This window comes from Seriola dumerili, unplaced genomic scaffold (assembly GCF_002260705.1).
Source record: "Seriola dumerili isolate Sdu_G_001 unplaced genomic scaffold, Sdu_1.0 BDQW01000533.1, whole genome shotgun sequence".
Lineage (NCBI taxonomy): Eukaryota > Metazoa > Chordata > Actinopteri > Carangiformes > Carangidae > Seriola > Seriola dumerili.
Window position 1 is genome coordinate 66,830 of NW_019174788.1, and position 18,551 is coordinate 85,380.

The 18,551-nt window shown below is 41.1% G+C and overlaps 1 protein-coding gene across 2 annotated transcripts in view; it reads right to left on the minus strand.

Moving 5' to 3' along the window:
• Positions 1 to 612: 612 nt before the first annotated feature.
• Positions 613 to 18,551, minus strand: part of LOC111235776 (cell surface glycoprotein MUC18-like) — a 48,247-nt gene continuing 30,308 nt past the window's right edge. Inside the window, exons 2-17 of one of the 2 annotated variants that reach the window (XM_022764317.1) lie at positions 13,632 to 13,759; positions 13,235 to 13,448; positions 11,235 to 11,308; positions 11,017 to 11,113; positions 10,727 to 10,909; positions 9,922 to 10,043; positions 9,648 to 9,789; positions 8,987 to 9,102; positions 7,678 to 7,819; positions 7,143 to 7,267; positions 6,232 to 6,373; positions 5,938 to 5,961; positions 5,327 to 5,359; positions 3,143 to 3,284; positions 2,427 to 2,526; positions 613 to 727 (exon numbers count right to left, since the gene is read on the minus strand). In XM_022764317.1, the coding sequence (XP_022620038.1) occupies positions 725 to 727; positions 2,427 to 2,526; positions 3,143 to 3,284; positions 5,327 to 5,359; positions 5,938 to 5,961; positions 6,232 to 6,373; positions 7,143 to 7,267; positions 7,678 to 7,819; positions 8,987 to 9,102; positions 9,648 to 9,789; positions 9,922 to 10,043; positions 10,727 to 10,909; positions 11,017 to 11,113; positions 11,235 to 11,308; positions 13,235 to 13,448; positions 13,632 to 13,759 (1,787 nt within the window). In that variant the 3' untranslated portion in view covers positions 613 to 724. The remainder of the gene's footprint in view (positions 728 to 2,426; positions 2,527 to 3,142; positions 3,285 to 5,326; positions 5,360 to 5,937; positions 5,962 to 6,231; positions 6,374 to 7,142; positions 7,268 to 7,677; positions 7,820 to 8,986; positions 9,103 to 9,647; positions 9,790 to 9,921; positions 10,044 to 10,726; positions 10,910 to 11,016; positions 11,114 to 11,234; positions 11,309 to 13,234; positions 13,449 to 13,631; positions 13,760 to 18,551) is intronic. The other variant, XM_022764318.1, reaches the window with a different exon arrangement.

An 18,551-nucleotide genomic window follows, 5' to 3' on the forward strand; every position in this document is an offset into this window, starting at 1 on the left:
AATGTGAGCATAAATCATCACTTGTTACTGAGGTGAATAAAACAGAATGACAGCTTGTGATAATTATGCCCAATGTACCCAGCAGAGAATTTTAAGTGTAGACTCCAAGACAGAATAGACGTTCAGTGTTACACTTGCAGGCGAATGCACAACCCCCCCCCCCCCGAAAAACCCCCCCCCGAAAAAAAACACAGTGGCTTAATGGCATTTTGTGTTTCATTCGGGGTAGATAAGAAAGATTCTGCCACTGTGTTTGGACTGTGTCAGTCACGCCTCACTTCTCAGCTCTACTCTGCAGTGGAGTCAACCAAAGACATGATTGGTGAATAAGCAGTTAAAAGAAGCCATGATAATAATGTCATCCAGTGATTATGAGTCCCATTAAGATTTTGCACATGTATGGTTTTTAACCTGTGGGTAGCACAGATGGATGGAGCTGAAGCAACTCAATCTTTAAAAAAAAAAAAAAAAAAAGGAAGGAAAAAAAAAAACTCCACCCAACTGGTGTACTCCAGGTTATAAAACAAGCATAACCAATGCCAAACACGGTGTGCCACCCAATGTCCCATTTCCATGCTCCACCTCTTGTTGCCCCCCCCCCCCCCCCCCCCCCCCCCCCCCCATCGCTCCTCTAGTGTAGTAAATAAAAATTAGCCCTGTTGTCTTCATATCAGTCGTCCTCCTTCCCTTCATCTCTGTCGTTTGCTTCCCTCGACTCTGTTCATCACTGTCAAAGAGAAAAATACAAAAATAACAATAAAAACATCGCCCATGTGCAATCATCCACTTTTTTTTCTGATGATGAGAAAATGCTGTATTTATGACTCCAGTATTTTTCTTTTGAACAACTTGTTAAAGAAAATATGCCCAAAAACAAACAAAATGAAGAATATTCTTTAATTTCATAAATAAATATTCCCTCTACATATTCATTCACACCGTTTTTTGTCAAGTGCTCATTCATTGTATGTAAACTTTTGGTTTTAGATTACGGCAACATAAGAACAATGACGGTAACATATAAGTAAATAATATCATATATAACACTGTATAAAGTGATCAGAGTTGCTGTTTGTATGCATAGTGTTTTCCTCATTAAACACATAAATTACTCATTCACAGCTGGTGGCCATGAGATGTACGTGACAATCTAATTTGATGTCAACCAACCCTGTGCTTATACACATCATATGATGGTGAATTCATGTTACACATTGTTATATTTTACTTCATATCTCACAATATATCCAAGATTACTACATTTGGGTATTTTATGTGACAGTTGAGAGCTAACAGGGAACGAGGGGAGACAGAACATTCTTGGAAAAGAATAAATGTCGTTAGTACGAGTTAAGATTTACTGTTATTTTAGAATAACATTAAATCTGTCTGCGGCATGGCTGCCGCCGTATTAGAAGACAGCTTAAGGGGTGATTTTTTTTTTCTTTTTTAATGGCGTCTCGAGGAAGAAACACGACTTGATAGCATTTGGACAAACAGGCTTTACACATCTTCTTGTTATATCCATTTCAAAAGCAAAGCAAAATGTGTCTGCAATCTCCCTGCAATGCTGAAATGTCACCCAGTTTTCTGTCAGCAGTTTCAAAAAAATCACATAAAACAAGGCTCGCTTAAACTGGCTTTCACATTCACGTCAAATATGCCACTACCATAAATTTCATGATGAAATGTTTTACATTTGTGATGACATTCTCAGATGACTGCGTGCAGCTGTCACCCTCCATCATCTGAGCTGCAGGGACAGTTTTCTCAAACCTGCGCTCTTTGAACTAAAACTGACTTAAGACACTCAGTCAGCCTGACTGATGCGCCTGAAGATATTTCTGCTGACTGTAAAGCTTGTGTTCATGTCAAGCTGACTGCAATCTTTAGATAAGTTTATGTCTACATGATCGTTCTCAGCATTGTGGTGCAATAAATCCAAAGGGGATCATCTTATTACACCGTTCAGTTGCTATTGAAAGCTTGTATGCCTCCAAATAATCTGAATGTATTTTGTTTAACTACATGAACTGGTCATGTTATTGTTAACCAGCTTATTCCCTACTAGATAAAGTAAAAACACGATAACATGTTTTACAAAGTTTCTTTTTGTCTTTCTTTTTTATAAGAGAAACCAGTATAAATCATGAGTGGCTTTGTTTTCATCCACTGCGCTGTCTTAAACAGCTGAAGTGTCCTTGACCTGACCCTGCATACCAGCAGCCTGTATCGTTGTGAGTCACACTCATTAATGCAGAAAAAGCTACACCACCTTAAATTCTTGGAAGGAAAAATGCACAAGTTAGCTCTCAGTTTGCCCTATGATGATCATTTGCTAGAGCTCACTGTTAAAAACACTGCTGCCAAAATTCTGGCACGTGACCCACGAGCCCTTAGTCCCATCATGTGTCCATTGGCCTGACCTGTTCTGTGGACGGTCTCTTGTTGAGGAGACCGGCCTCTTCATTGGCCTTGTCTGTCTTCATCTCCACTACAATGTCGTTGTTCACCTCTCCGCTGGCCCTGCAGAGAGAGTGGAAAAAAAACAAATGCAAAAGAGTCAGTGGGCTGTGTTGAGCAGTATTTCGACTGCACAGCTAATGGATCTAGATATGACTGAAGCTTGCTGACAACTGGTTTGACCTCTACACAGAGTTCCTGATATAACAAATAATACTGGGCTGCTTCACACAGCATGCACTTTAAAATTTTGTTCACTTCTCCCAATTTGTCTGCAATGAATACTCTATTTTTTAAGGTTTCCTTATGCTTTGTTCTTTTTTTAAACTCACTCTTAATTGTGTCAATTGTGCCTCTAACTTCTAATTGCATTGGTTTTATCTATCCATTCATTTACCGAATCACTATATGCTTTTATTTTATGTGATATTTTTCTCTTTATTACATTTGTAGTAGTAGAAAGCAATATAGAGTTTGGGTTATGGTTTTATTTCACTGTCTTAATTGTAGAGCCCCAAATAACTCTACTTCAAAAGAGTTTTTGTTTCTTTCCTTTTCAGTTTCAAAGAGCACTGGGACAAAAAGCCCTACAATAAAGTTTGATTTTAGTTGTAATGGAATCACATGAATCACATGATTCACACATGAATCAGACCCCCCCCTCCCCCTCTCTACTCACACTTCCTTCTTGCCCTTCTTGCTGCAGGGCAGCTTGCTCTTCTTGTTCAGGAAGTAGATGAGGGCCACCAGCAGCAGGAGCAGCAGAACACACACCACCACGGCTATCACCACCCCGCTGGAGCCTCCCTGCTGTTTGTCAGCTACAGCGCCGCAATGGAGGTACACATGGAGGGAGGGATGAAGGGGCAGATGGTGGGGTGGAGGGTTGGTGGGACAGTGGAGGGGGGACAGAGGTGGGAGGGAGGTGTGGAGGGGAAGCGAGGGATCGATCACAGTGGAGGAGGTGGGAAGAGGGTGGAGGGAAAGGGAAAAGGGGTGTTTTTGATTTTGACGGGGCAGTGGTAGGGAGAGGGGCATCGTGGTAGGTGTAGGGAGATGGGGTGTTTGATTTGTGGGATAGAAAAGAAGGAGGAAGAGGAAGGAAAATGATTTGATTTGGGGTATCATTGGAAGGAGAGATGAGGTGACAGGAGGATGGCGAGATGGAGAGGACGGGGAAGGGGATGGGTGGGTTCCAGGTGAAGACAATGGATGGATGGATTGATGGATGGGTGGAAAAGAAAAGGAGCGGGGGAGGGGAGTGGGATGAAGGATTAGTCTAACTTTTGAATGCAATGTTCTTGAAATGTGATGGGACCCAAAAACAGGGCCTGTATACTCAGATAATATCAGACAGCTGACCAGAGCCAGAAAACAACACTGAACATACTCACCCATCCACCTACTCTTGTATTATTATACTTGTGAGGACATGACTCTGAAATGGTTTTCTCAAAATTGATGTTGGTCTACATAAACTGTAACATCACTATAAATTTAACAAGCGTTTTAAAGGCCAATATTGATATAAATTTATACTATGGCCATTAAGAATACTTATTTTGTAACTGGATGGCTAGCGTCTTTAAAAGAACAGTTTGACATTTTGGGAAATATGCTTAGTTGGTTTTTTGCCGAGAGCTGTTTGAGAGGATTTATACTTCCCTCATATTTATTATGAAGCTGGAGCCAGGAGAAGGTTAGCTTAGTTTAGCTGAAAGACTGGAAACAAGGCGAAACAGATAGCCAGGGTATGTCCACACACCAGAACCTTTAAAGTTCATTATTAACATATTATATCTAATTTGTTTAATAGTTTCACGGGGTGTTATGTGATGGACTTATTATTGGATGGGAGGAGTGACTTCCTGGAGTCTCAGGAGGTTGCCTGGCAACCTCACAGTGATGAAAAGGAAAATGTAAAACTATACTTTTAAAATTGTACAACAGACACAGTTCTGGTAAACAGTGAAATCATCCGAAACCATTCAAGCTGTAACTAATAGTAACCACAGCAGGAGTTGATGGTTAAACTGACTTCACTATAACTTAATTTAACTGCAAACAAATTTTTAAAATGGTTTTAAATTTGAAAACAACTTCTCATCGGGACTGTGATAAGTGTCTTAGAACCAGATGGAGAAAAGGTTCCACCTTGTCCATTATATCAGGATGCCAGAAACATTTCCACCAAAAGGTTTCTTTTCAGGTCAGCCATTGTGGGGGACATTTGACTAATTTTTTAACAAAAATGATGAAATTATTTTAGTTCTAGCAAATCATCAAGCCACAGGACATACTCAGTTTAGGGCCACTGTCACACCTCGTCGTCAAAGATTAAATGAAATAAATAATTAATCAAAAGAAATGATGACAGAGATGAAACTATTGCAGAACTGTTTTTATGTAGCTGTAGTTAGGGAGTTATGTCTATCATAGATGAGAGAGAGCAGACGACTATCCATTAGAGGTGAAATGATTCGTTGATTTTAGCCATTTGTCTTTTAAAAATTAGTCGGGGGCCATTTTCACTATCTCAGCTGTGAGGATTTGTTGTTTTGTGTTGTGATGTTATTTTCATTACTGATTAAATGAGAAAATAATCCGCTGATTAACCGAAAATGAAATCAATTGTTCAAATAAAAGTTTTTAAATCCAGTATAAAATGTACCTTCCTTTTCCACCTCAAGACTTCATTTAAAGCCCGTCCTCACAACTACAGTAATACAAGTACACAAGCACATTAGCTCTTGTAAACACAAATACACTAACCTGTGTGTGCACACAGACATCAATAGACACACAGTGACTTACAGTTCTAGACATACAACATATACATGTCAGTAGGGTTAGCGATACAGACCTGACTTAAGCACAGGGTTTCCAGAGAGCAGCACTTTGAGAAAAAGAGAGTTTCTCAGTCCCATAGCATAGCAAAGCAAGAAGCACAACACACACACACCTCTAAGAGCACACGCACACAAAAGCTACAGGGATACACAATTCGACACACAGCAACCCGGCGAGTGGATACAAGGAAAAGGAAAAGCCAGAAACAAGACGTCAGTCGGAAAGACGAGGAGACCACAAAGAAGACACAGTAAAGAAACAAAGAGAGGAAAGGAAGGAATAGAATAGAATAGAATCCTTTATTGTCCCCAAGGGGCCACAAAAAGTTGTAGTAGCATCCACAAAATATAGGACAGACATCATACAAAGGTGACGAGAGAAGAAGAATAACAATATACAATATCCACAGTGTTCGGTAGCAAGAGGGCAAATATACAAGATTACAGTACAGCGGTGGGAGGTGTGTGTGTGTGTGCATGTGTGTACGTGTGACTGTATGTGATGGAAGGGCCGGGGCAAGAGGAGATGGATAGAGGGGGGGATTTCTAAATTACAGGGTTTGTACAACAAAGAGTCCTGAAAGCAGGAGGGAGAAAAGGAGGAGGAGGAGGGAGAAGGCTCTACCTCTGTCAGCCGTGTTGTCAATTGCTGGAAAAGAGGAAAACAAAAAGAAGAAAAGGTTTAGGTTAGGTAAAGGTTGCAGGTAAGCTTTGTGTGTAAAGTAGTTTCTAAGGTACTAAAGTGATTTAGTAAAACCTTGCTTGAAGTACAAGCAGTTTTACTGAATCACATTTTTAGGACACACAACAAAAACACTTTTTGATGTCATAACTCAATCATCAAAAGCTGTGCTGGAGAAAATATGAAGACAAAGGGGATCTTGTAGCATCATCACTACCATCATCTCCTGACACTGACCTCTTGTGAGAGATACCGGCAATTTCTTGCTATCAGTTCCAAACTCGTTGGTGACCTCGCAGGTCACCCCGTTCTTCATGACCTCGGCTGTGGCTTTCAGGGTCACGGTGCTCACCAACTTGTTACCCTCCACTGATACCGACTGGCAAGGGCAAAGGAATGGGAGAAGAGAGAGATGGAGGAAAGAGGACAAGGAAAAGACATGAATTCTTACATATTCCCCTCATCATTTCTCACCTGTAGTTTAATTTTGTGGCATATTTTCCTGATGCATTTGCACTCCTCCCAACCCTATCCTCCTGTGCACAGTGTAGTGAGGTTTTATTCAATTTTTCTTCCTATTATTCTCATTTATACAAGAAAATGCTCTTAAAAAACTGTTCAAGGTGCAATTTTAAATATCTATCATAAACATATCTCTATTTGCCTCTGAAATTATCCAAATTTTCAGAAGAACTTTATTTTCTACAATATTTCACTCATGGAACTGTATTCTCTCTGTAAACTTCTTTAAAGCTGCTTCGTATGGGATTTTCTTTTCAACCATATCATATCAATATGATAAAAATAAAAAAAAATATTACTTATTGCCCTGTGAGCTGTTTCTCGCTCTCCCTTTTCCATTGCTTTTGAAGTTCAACATTTGCCAGTTTTCCAAGAAGAAGATCTTAAGATGTTATGAAAAATAAATCATGCTTCAAACTTCACATCTTGACCCAAATGAAAACACTAATAGTCATAGCTCAGTTTGTTTGAAGTACAGCTTCACCTCTGCTGCTAGTTTTATGTGCACAATTTCTTTCAGGAAAGTAGCAATGACATCTGTTTACTAAGTGCTCCTTTTAAGTTGCACACTCGGAAAGAGGTTATTTTTGTCTCTGCTGGTCTTGGCTCTGTTTTCCCACATGTACCTCTTTTCCTGCAGGATTCCATGTGAACTGAGGGGCAGGGGAGCCGTAGGCCGAGCACTTCAGAGTCACCATGTCGTCTTCCTTCCCCACCTCTGTAGGAACCGGAGTCTCAATCATCGGCTTTCCTGGAGAGGGAGTGGATTTTTTTTTATTTTTATAAACAGTGCAGTACACACATACACACACACACACACACACACACACTAATCCGGTTACATCCCGTATGGAATGATAATCAAAAGACTAGTAAGTCACACTACCTCCCAGCTGCTTCCGCGAACTATACTCCTCTGATTAAATCTCTTGTTAATGATTACTCTGTTTACAATAGAGTCTGAAATCCTCATAAGCAGTAGGCTTGAAAGTTGCAGTCAGTGGCTAGCTGGGTTGTGTGTGTGTGTGTGTGTGTGTGTGTGTGTGTGTGTGTGTCAGACACAACACTAATATGATTGAAATCTTAACTTAATCTCACCTAAACACTGTTTTAGTGGTTTGTGTGTGTCTATGTATATGTCTACATGAGAGTGTGTGTTACCTTTGACAGTGAGGCTGACAGTAGCCTCGGCTGTCAGTCCTGGCACAGATGGAACGGCTCCAATACACATGTACTCTCCAGCTTTATCATAGGAAACATCTTGTATTGACAGAGTGCCATCCTGAGAGAGGACCTCAGAGCCCTGGAGGAACACAAACACACAGAAATAAAACCAGCTGGACCCACAGTATTATTCTCTGTGTGTTGAATATGAGAGTAGAACAGCACTGTGAATATCTCATTTTGAAGGCACGCTGCTATGCTGGGAAAGCAGAAAAAAAAAAAAAAACCTCCACACACACAAGTTCTTCCAAAGTGCAGTGATAATGGATCAAAGCAAGTCCTCCATGATGAACCTGTCTCTTATGATCCATCTCAACTTCTTCTCATAGGAATCCTCTTTTTTCTAAGAACAAACACGTTGCCTTCCCAGAAAACCGGCTGTTGGTGAGTTTCTCTCACACCCAGGAGACACAACAGATAGACAGGCTACAACAACAAGCCTGACACTGGAGGAACATTTTGCACATAACAAATGGAGGGGCAGGGATGAAAACCAAAATACTGATGGTATCATGTTGATTTGTGCTTTTACAGGTTTTGTTCTTTGGTATGTTTACTGTAGGAAATTGAGACAATGGGTTAGGGGTGCTTTTCATTGCCTGGTGCACACAGAATATGCAAACTCAAATAGTTTCAAATATCTATTACCCAAACCAGCCGTTGCCAGTCCAGAAAGTTTACACTTGAACTCAGACAGTTTTAAAAGTGAAGTCGCATGAGATGAAGTTTTTCCTGCTACTGCAAAACTGAAAATATACAAAAAATATTCTGCTCTCGCATATTTCCAACAGCGGTTCAGGTCTAATCTATTTTAGACTGACCAAATTTAGGATTTATGGTTATAGGCTGAATTACATGAAATGTCATTAGAGACATACAGCATGTGTTGGTGTTGCTTTTTTCTCATTCACCAAATAGAGCACACGCCAGTGTCTACTCTCCAGCTGCTGCAACTGGACATAACACAATGCAGCCAGTGTAGCAGGGCCACAACTGTCTTTAAAGGGAGCCCTGCTTAAGACCTACAGGCTCCAGTGTTGAGTGGCAGCTGCACATAAAGTTAGTTCTGTGTCACATTTCAAAGGGCTGAATTTTTGTCCAACTCTTATCTAGGAATGCTCAGAACAATTTCTGTGAACTGCTGAGGAAAAGAGCAAAGTTTTGCATTTCTTTCTTAGAAATATACCACTTTTCCACGAAAGAGACAGGAGAAGAGAAGGAAGGCTGAGAAAGTGATGCAGCACACCTTTTTCCACTGAACAGTGTGCTGAGTGGAGGCCTTGGTCTTACACTGCCATTCCACCTTGTCTCCAAGCATGACGACTTGAGGTTCGGCAGGGATCACGTTCACCGGGTCGATGTCTGACGCAGACAAAATGAAAAACAATTGAGAGAAAGGGATGAAGACACACAAAACCTACGGCCTTATATACATTCTGAGGGGTTAAAGAAGTGCCACTTAAAATCAAAAAGCTTCTCATTGCTTAAACAACCATGTAATATTCTGCTTAGTACGACCGTACTAAGCAGAATATTACATTTTTTTTGTAAGTACAAAGCTAATGCACTTACTCTGAAGTTAAGCCCATTTTGAAGCCCAAGTTAAGCCTCTTCCATGCTATTTCTAGGCTATCTCCACTTAATGTGTGTGATAAGATCAAATTAGGTAGTGTGGTTGGGATAACATTAAAGTACCAGATGAACTGTGAAAAATTGAATTGGATAACGGCCAGCTGAAAGGATTCCATTAAAGCTCATTCTGTTTCAACCCTTTTAATTCTATGATTTACTGACGAAAAGAGCGGCTTTACCGCGGGGGCTAACCTGCGCAAACAGGAGACAAATTGTTCTTTATCTGTTTTTTTACTTAATTCTGCAGTTTGTGCGTGCGTCTCTGGCTCACTCACAGTGGACATTGAGGTTGATTGTTCCGCTCAGGTCAGCGTCCAAGTTATCGAAATCTGTGGCGGTGCATTTGTACACACCGGTGTCCGTGCGCTTGACAGATTTCAGCGTCAGGAGACCACCCTGACCACTGATCATTTTTCCCTGGAGGTTGAAGGACAGGGATCGGAAGAGAGACACATGAGTAAAGACTGAGTGAGTCATTTTTATAAATAAGTTGGGATACACATGTTGTTCTAAACAAAAAAACCCAACAAACTTGAAATGCACACGTACGTCTTTAGTGAAGTCAAACTCAGGCTGTGGGTTTCCATCAGTCTCACACTTCATAGTGACAGTATCGCCCTCTTTGACTTGATCGGTGTTGAGAAGGGAAAATGTCGCTTCCTCAGATGGATCTAGATGGACAAGGACAGACATGGAACAGGTGAACATTCCTCTTTTGGATACATTTACACTGTTACACTGTATATCATCAATCACAGATGTGCAATGCATTCCACAACGGATGTTTTACTTTCGCGGTACCTCCCCTTTCCTTTCCTCGTTATTCTTCTTCAGCTGACAATCAAACTCCACCGTAGCTGCATTAAACTACTGTGTTTAGCAACCAATGAAATGGGCCCAGGAAGTGAATGATGTATTATTTTATAAAGGGTTGCGATTATTTTCATTATTAATAATTTGAATAATCTTTGCATTTTTTTCTTGATTAATTGATTAATCGTTCCGTCTATAAAATGTCAAAATAGTGAAAAATATCCTGACATTTGAAAAACTGGAAGCAGCAAATGTTTGACACTTTTGCCTGATTAATTGATTAATCATTCTATATTTCTTAAAACAGTAGGTAAAATTGTGATGGCAGACAGGAAGAGGCTTTCAGATGCATACTGTTTAGATGGTGGCAAACTGGTCTGGTTTGTTATTGCAACTTCAAATAAACTAACTTGCCACAAAACTCCACAGACCCCCTTCAGTTCCTCCACAGAAGCTAATGTTGAAGACCTTTGTCATAGATTCACTGAATGTTTAACACCCCAAGCCACCAATTCTGCTCCCATCCCTCCTCTCCACTCACAGTTGAGGTTGATGGTGATGGTGTCAGACTTCTTCTGTTTGATCTGGTCGCCTGGCATGCTGTACTCCACAGTGCACTGGAACACAGAGTCCTTGTCGGCCTTGGTGGGCTGCATGTACAGGGTGCTCGTGATAGTGTAGAGACCCGAGGCCTCCTTCACCACAGAGGGAATCATGTAGGTCTCTGGCAAAGAGGAGGGTTGGAGGAGGGAAAAACAAGATGAATTCCTTTACTCTGCACAGCAAATGAGATAAGACTACATTTTTGTTTGTCAGTCAAATGACGCTTACGCTCTTTCCTGTCTTTGACTTCAGGTAGCGGCTGTTCATCTTTGAACCAGATAATTCTTGGCTGGGGATGTCCATTCATTGTCACACAGGTGCCAATCTTAATGCACATGGACAAAATGCAGGAAGGGCAAAAGATAAGTGACAGATAATGTGCATCTTCATTGTTTATACAACTGCAGGGAATATGCAAACACACATGCACGAACTGCAACACCCACCTCGGAGCTGGTGGTCTCTCCCACAGAAATAGCCTGACTCGATGGTCTTGTGAGTTCTGGCTTCTCGGGAGCAACTGAGACAGACAATGGGAGGGGAAGAAATCATTATTATATCATTATGATTCATGAGAGGAAAAAAACCTTTAACCTTTAAGATACAGGCACGCACACACACTGACACACACTGCACTTTCTTATATGCAGTACAACTCACATGCTTGCTGACCTTGTTAATTAAGTCGAGCAGTAAATATCCTGCCACACCTTACTCCACTGTGACCTGCTTCACATGAGCTGATAAGGGTCAAACCCAAAAAAAAAACCCACAAAAAAAAACCACACTCCCTCCCTTTCTCTGGATCCCCCACACAACCGCCAGTTCCCTCTTATTCCTCTGCTTTATTCCCTACCTCACTTGTCCACATGCAAGGTCATCTTATCACTGCCTGCAGCTGTTGACTTCTTATAAAAATAAACAGTAGATGGGTATTTCACTCTCTGTCTCACTCAATCAATTCTTTGTTTTCATTTTTTTGTAACACTGCTCCCAAAACGGCTGTAGTTAGCTTGTATTCTTTTCTTTTTTTTTTTTTAAACCTTTCCCTTCCCACATACTGTGCAGTGCAGGCTGCAGTATGTAAGCACAGTCAGTTAAAAGAACAGTGAGGTTTCTGCACCTTAGACAAACGTGAAGACGACAAACCTCAGTCTCTTACATTATAACCTGAATAAGTTAGCTATCTTTTCATTGATATCTTTAAAATTTTTAGAGAGTTAAGACAGCAAAGCACAGTGGAAGTAGGATCGTTTTTATTCTGTTCAAGTGTGCTTTTGCCCGGCAGGCATACTGTTTACTCTGTACTGTAAGCCTCCAGAGAGAGAGAGGGAGGGAGAGAGAGCGAGAGAGAGAGAGAGAGAAGCCAGGCTATCACTGCTGTAGCTCAACCCTCAGGAGAGCTCATAACTCAGTCCTATTAAGTTAAGGCAGGACAGACACGCTGTAATTCATCCTCCAATGAGTCAAGTGTTCGAATGTGGACAGAGAATAATTGCTAGTTTGTGAGATAGGCTCTTTTCTTACAACTGTGGGCATTAAGTGCATCTAAAAAGGCCTTTGTCAAAAAGCACTTCATTGAGGTAATGTCAAACACTGACTCATTCACAATTAATAGCTTATTTTATGAGATGGCTTTGAGCCTCAATGCCTCTGAGTGCATAAATGTTAATGGTTAACTTGTAGCATCTTAACTAAAGAAAAGGTTGTTTTGCTGTTCCCGCAACACAAATTCTCCCTCTTTAGGGTGATTGATCGGTCCAATCCGAAATGCAAATGAATCCCACTCATTTTGGTGCGACCCGCTAAATGCTAAAAGTATGATTTATGTCAGTTTAGGGTTTGCTATGGGAACGGCAAGGACACAGGGAGCTGCACCAGGGTCAGCCGTCAACGCCTTGGTGATAAATCTGGACTGTTATTAAGGTGAGATATATGAGACATGACAGGTGTGATTGAACTATTCATCAATTGTGTCAAGAGTGATTAGATTGTGGTTAATTGACCTCTGGGGAACTTATCAAAGGAAATTGGTAACACAGCATTGGCAAAAGCTTCACATGATTAAAAAAAGTGTTAGCTAAAGTCTACTCTATTCTTCACAGATGTAGACAATTGTGACAAATCATACTTTATGATTGTGTATTTAAATTAAAAGGTTTTGCATGGAGCTACTTTCAGCATGTGTGAAATGCAATAAGCAAAATGCATCACATGCATTAGGTACAATTAAGTCACTCCTAAATCAAAGTATGCATGAACACACACGCAGATCTGATTAAAGCCATAAACCTTCAGTGGCACTGACAAACCAAGTCATAAATTCCACACATCAACAGGTGATGGGAAAGTGTGTGTGTCCGGAGGGGGTGGGGGTCTCTTTGCAAAGGTCATGTGGGTCATGTTGAGGTCATATTAAAAAGCCAAAGTGCACTGGCCGACTCACAGAAGACTTTAAGCATAGTGGCAGCTTCTGCGACCCCAGCGAGGCCGGTGTTGACTTGGCAGTAGAAGGTAAGCTCGTCGGAGGGCTGAGTGGAGGAGATGGTCAAGGTGTAGTCCTCTTCGATAGCGACCCTGCCAGTGAGAGGGGTGTTCTCGTCACTTCCATCTCCACCCTGGGAGCGGAAAGCCACGCGCCTCCTGGTTCCCTGCTCCTCCTACATCGTCAGACAGAGAGAAAAGAAGAAAAAAATGACCTTAAGTCAAACCTAAAAGTCCAACTTTTGAAAGGATCTTCCTTTTTTCATGAATTGGACATGAAAATCTACCAACACAAACTTTTTTTCCTTGTCTATTAATGTTCAAATTTGGAATAAAATGAATACTTGGAAATTACTTACAAAGTACCATTCAACAATAGGGTTGCTTGCTGATGATGAAACAGTAAAAGTGCAGGGCAGTTTGGCAGTCTCTCCTTTTAACACCTCCACTTTAGGAGCCACCTTCACATTCAGAGCCTCACTGCATACTGTAGAGAAAAACACACAGCGAGAAAAAATATGATAAAGGACTCCACAGCAGAGGGATCTGCTAACAATAAAGATTTTAAGAACTTATACAAGTATTTAATTTCAAATCACATCAAGTCACTTTTATTTATACAGCAACACAATCACAAGTCTATGTAAACATAGGAAATGCTCCAATGTTAGACCCTCCATTCAGACAATATACCCTGCATATATATATATAGAGGCTGACAGCACAACATGAAGAACTTTGGTGAATCCCCACTTTATTACAAAACCTTATGACCTCAGAGACAGTAACATCGAATGGTTTAATTGACGGTACTGCTTTATGACATGTATTAGAAAAGTATAGCATGGTACATATGGTGTTGTTCACATTTGTGATGACAGTAAACTTCAGATCTGTACAGTGCCTCTTGAAGAAAGACAGGAGGAAATGAGGAGACACAGAGGGAAGAAGGAAAGACAAATAATAAAAACCACAATGACTACAACTTTGTGTCCATGTTATTAGATTGAAAGTCTGTGTGTTTGTTTGATACCCTCAGGGCTTCCAAGTGTTCAAACAGTGTTACGAGAACTAGGGACAGCTGCATGGCGCCCATGAGGGACTTTATCAGCGCTGCAGCACGCCTTTTCCTGCAATGCCTTGGGCAGTTCGCACTCATCACTCGCCGTGCACGCATCACATACACCAGCAGAAAGGAGAGGCTGAGGTCTGTGATTACCCCACGCTTTTAGGCGTAGCGCCTCCCCCGCTGGAAACACATGTACACAGACAAACATTCATGCATGCAATGTACGCCCACACAGACACACACACACACACACATTGCAGTAAACAGATACACAGTTGTAAGGCTCCAGGAGATGACAACTGACACCGGGGCGAAGCCAGAGGGTCGGACCACACATGCATAGACATACGCAGGCTTGTGCTGTATCTCATCCTTAACACAGAAACACACAAATCCTCCACAGGAAAAATCTTCAGTGGAAAGTACATGTGTAATCCTAGCATATTAAAGGAATATTTTACCTTAAATTTAACAGATTGGCTTGACAACAATTACAATATTTCCGATGAGAACAGAAAGTCAAGGCAAAAAATATATATCAAAACTTCCACAGGAACTTATCAAACCACTCCTGCAGCATAATTCGCTTTTGTTAAATATAGTCTGAACACATAGCCAAATACCTAAATAGCTAAATACACTACTTTCATCTCGTGTTACTGCCTATGCGTTGCTTTAAAGTGCTGCCTGTGGTTCTTTTTGTGATTTGTAGGCAAAACAAGGTACAACAACATATAGTAAGGAACATTTAGATCAATGGCAGAGATGTGGATTCTGCTGCAGAAGTAGCTTTGGGAAGTTTCTATAGATGTTTTCATGCATGTTTTTTGTCAAGACTCTGCCTTCATTGGAAGCTTTTGTAATTGCAGTGAATCCAAACAGACTACAGCATCTTTTCTCTGCAAAGGTAACAAGCTACTCCCTTAAAGGTGTATGCACAGCAGTAAAAACTTTTAAGGGATCCCTGAGGGAAGCTAGAAGGCCCTTGTGACTGACACTGTCTGTGTTCTCCATTGAATAGAGACATTAGGATGCACACAGTGTCCTAGATCTCAATGGGAGAGTGTGCGGCTAGAGCACAACAACTCAAACTGGTTCCTCTTGGGATAGGGAGCATTGTAGCTCTCTAAACTCTAGCTATGGAGAAACAACGTGACATCGAGATTATATTGGAGGAGGACGAGAGGCGGGGAATGATGCAGGGGAAGGATGGAGAGCTGGAAGAAGGGAAGGAGCTCCATTTCTGCTAATGAGGGCACTGCGGCACATACAGTGTCATAAATCGTAAGGCGCAGTGATACATGAAAGCAAGGGAGGTCACTGTGTTGTGAGGGTGAGGCTCTGGAAACAAAGGACAACAGCAAAGAAAGGACAATGTTGTTTAAGTGACTTGGGTTACACTGCCAAACCAATTTTACTAAATCAAGTCATCAACATATGGAAGCCAAATTTCACAGTCTAATTTGGCAGGCTTGTATGAAACGCAGTGCTTGACAGGCATACTTAGATAGAATTAACTGATATGCCAGTAAAGAAAAAACACACAGGTTTATGGGAGTTGAGGCATATCTACAGCACTTTCACAGAAAAAGAAAATGTTTGTATAATGTGAATAAGCAAAGTACACAGCCTCTCTCACAACATTCCCAGAAATCCCTCTACACTGCAAACATAACAGACACTGAGTTAAGTAGCATTAAAAATCCAGAGACTTACACTCAAATTAATATTCATAATATTGAACATACATGTTGTTAATGACCAACCCAGCCCCAAACCCTGTGTGGTAACATAAATTAATCATGTCATCAATTTCTGGACAACAAAATCTAGACTTGAATAATTTATTTCTTGAGAAACTGCCAAGAGCGGGGAGGGCGGACTTCTGGGAATCATAGTTGTTTGACAGGCTAGTTTTAATAACAGAGCAAAAAAAAATGCAGACAGGGATGATGAAAGAGTGTTTGCTCAAAGTGTCTAAAGAGAGATGAGAGAAGCTGAGGGATGGCCGGCTTGTTATCACTCTACTGTGAGAAAGAGCGGGAACGAGGGATGGAGGGAAAAGAAGACAGAGAGAGAGGGAGAGTAAGTATAGGAGGAGATAATAAGGGGAACTGTCAAAAATACACACACTGGTGGTTTGGTGGTTTTGTGTGTGTGTGTTAGTGAGAGACATTCCATCAGGGGCAGATGCTATGATTCTCCATGACCCACAAACCACATAGAGGTCAAGGGTCAGTCAAGCGTTGACATTTGATGAAAAGATCTCATGTCTTTCTCTGTTTTAATTCTCTCACTTCCTCTTCATCATCCACTTCCCTTCACTCTATTTTTATCCTCCCTCTTATTTTCCTATCTACTTGTTATCTCCATCTCTATCCAGCATCCCACCCTCATTAAATATTTTCTTCTACTTGCTCAGTAGCTCTCACATGAACCAACATTAGTTTTACAAACCAAGTCTCATGTTCCGAGTTTGTAAGAGGGATGTAGCCCAAAAGAAAATCTTCCTCTGTTTCTGCGCCAACACAAACAGCGAGCCAGACAAGCAAACACACAAGAATGTGTGAGTAAACCAAGTGCTGTGCTTTTAGGCAGCACTCAGGATTTAAGAGTCTTGTTAAGTGGCGCATGGGAAAAATACACACTCACACACATACCACATTAAATCAAGTGACTAACTGACACACACATACAGACCCCTAATCTTACTCTGGTTACTCAAGTTATTTGGCTCTTGAAAAACACCTGTAAACTCTGGATTTTTGGGGTAAGCTTGTAGAATAGTTGTGAGAAATCTAGTTGAGAGTTACTAATAAAAAAAAAATGGATCCATCATATGCCATTAATGGTAAATTAAGTCTAACCAAAAGGATCCGAGATTAATAAACCACAGCATGTTTTTGGGGGACATAAGTTTTTTATTTGTAAAGAGTTGTCAACACTAATCAAAATAATTGGTTTCTACACTAGGCTGAGCAAAAGCAAGTGACAGGAAAATTAGGACATCCCTATAAGCCTCAGCTCTACTTTGTGTTTAGTGCTAATTAGCAAATGTTAGCACGCTGACCCGGAGATGGTCAGGCTCACAGTGCCACTAGAGGCTGCAGAGTCTTACTATATGAAAAACTGAATTATAAATTAAATGCAGCTGATGAAGCCATATTTATTTGTATTTCAGTGATTAATTATGTATTCATGTGTTGTCTACTAACTTTTAGCTGTGCAAGTCACATGATACTGATTACATTCATTTCCTGTGGAAAAATAGAAACATCTGTATGTTGTACTTGTATCATTATTTTGGCATAATGGAACATAATCAAAATTGCCGAACACTCACTTTTAGAAATGCTACAAGCCCTAATTTTGTCGTTCATGGGATAATAATAGTCACCTGATATCAGTCATGATATTCTGTGTCAAAGTGCTGGTGTCATAACATATACTTATTTTTACTTTTAACTGGGGTTTGGTGCATGTAAATGCCTGCATGTGAACTGAACTAGCCAGTTTAAAGCAATGATATGGTCTTTCTGTCTTTGCCAGCCTCTTCCTCCTCTTCTTCCCTTCCTTATCACTCATTTCTGTCTTTTTTTTCTTTCACATGCATCTTTTGGTGCCATTCGCAATATGTTTTGGTCCAGGGTGATCAATCAGGCCGCGGCTGTGTTTTACACACAAGGCAGCTGGACAGACAGAGACAGGCAATTAAAACATAATTAGGGAGTGCTCTGTTCAATCCAAGCAGTGTGATTGTGTGTGTGTGTGTGTGTGTGTGTGTGTGTGTGTGTGTGTGTGTGTGTGTGTGTGTGTGTGTGTGTGTGTGTGTGTGTGTGTGAGTGTGTGTGTGCAAGAGTGATTGTGTATTCAGAGACACAGGCTGTTGGCTGTCACTGTGTGTGTGTGCAAGAGTGTTTGTGTATTTTGAGACACAGGCTGTTGGCTGTCATTGTGTGTGTGTGTGTGTGTGTGTGTGTGTGTGTGTGTGTGTGTGTGTGTGTGTGTGTGTGAGAGAGAGATTGAGAGAAAGAGAAAGAAAGAAAGAGAGTGGTGGGGGCTGTTGGACAAGGGTGCTAGCTACATGGGGGTCTCGTTAGCTGACGCAGGCCAGCTAATCGGATTTAGCCAAAGAGAGGGAAAGTGTGTGTGAGGTGGTGTGTGATGGGGTGCGTGACCGGGTAGAAAGACAGATGGGAACGAGACGGTC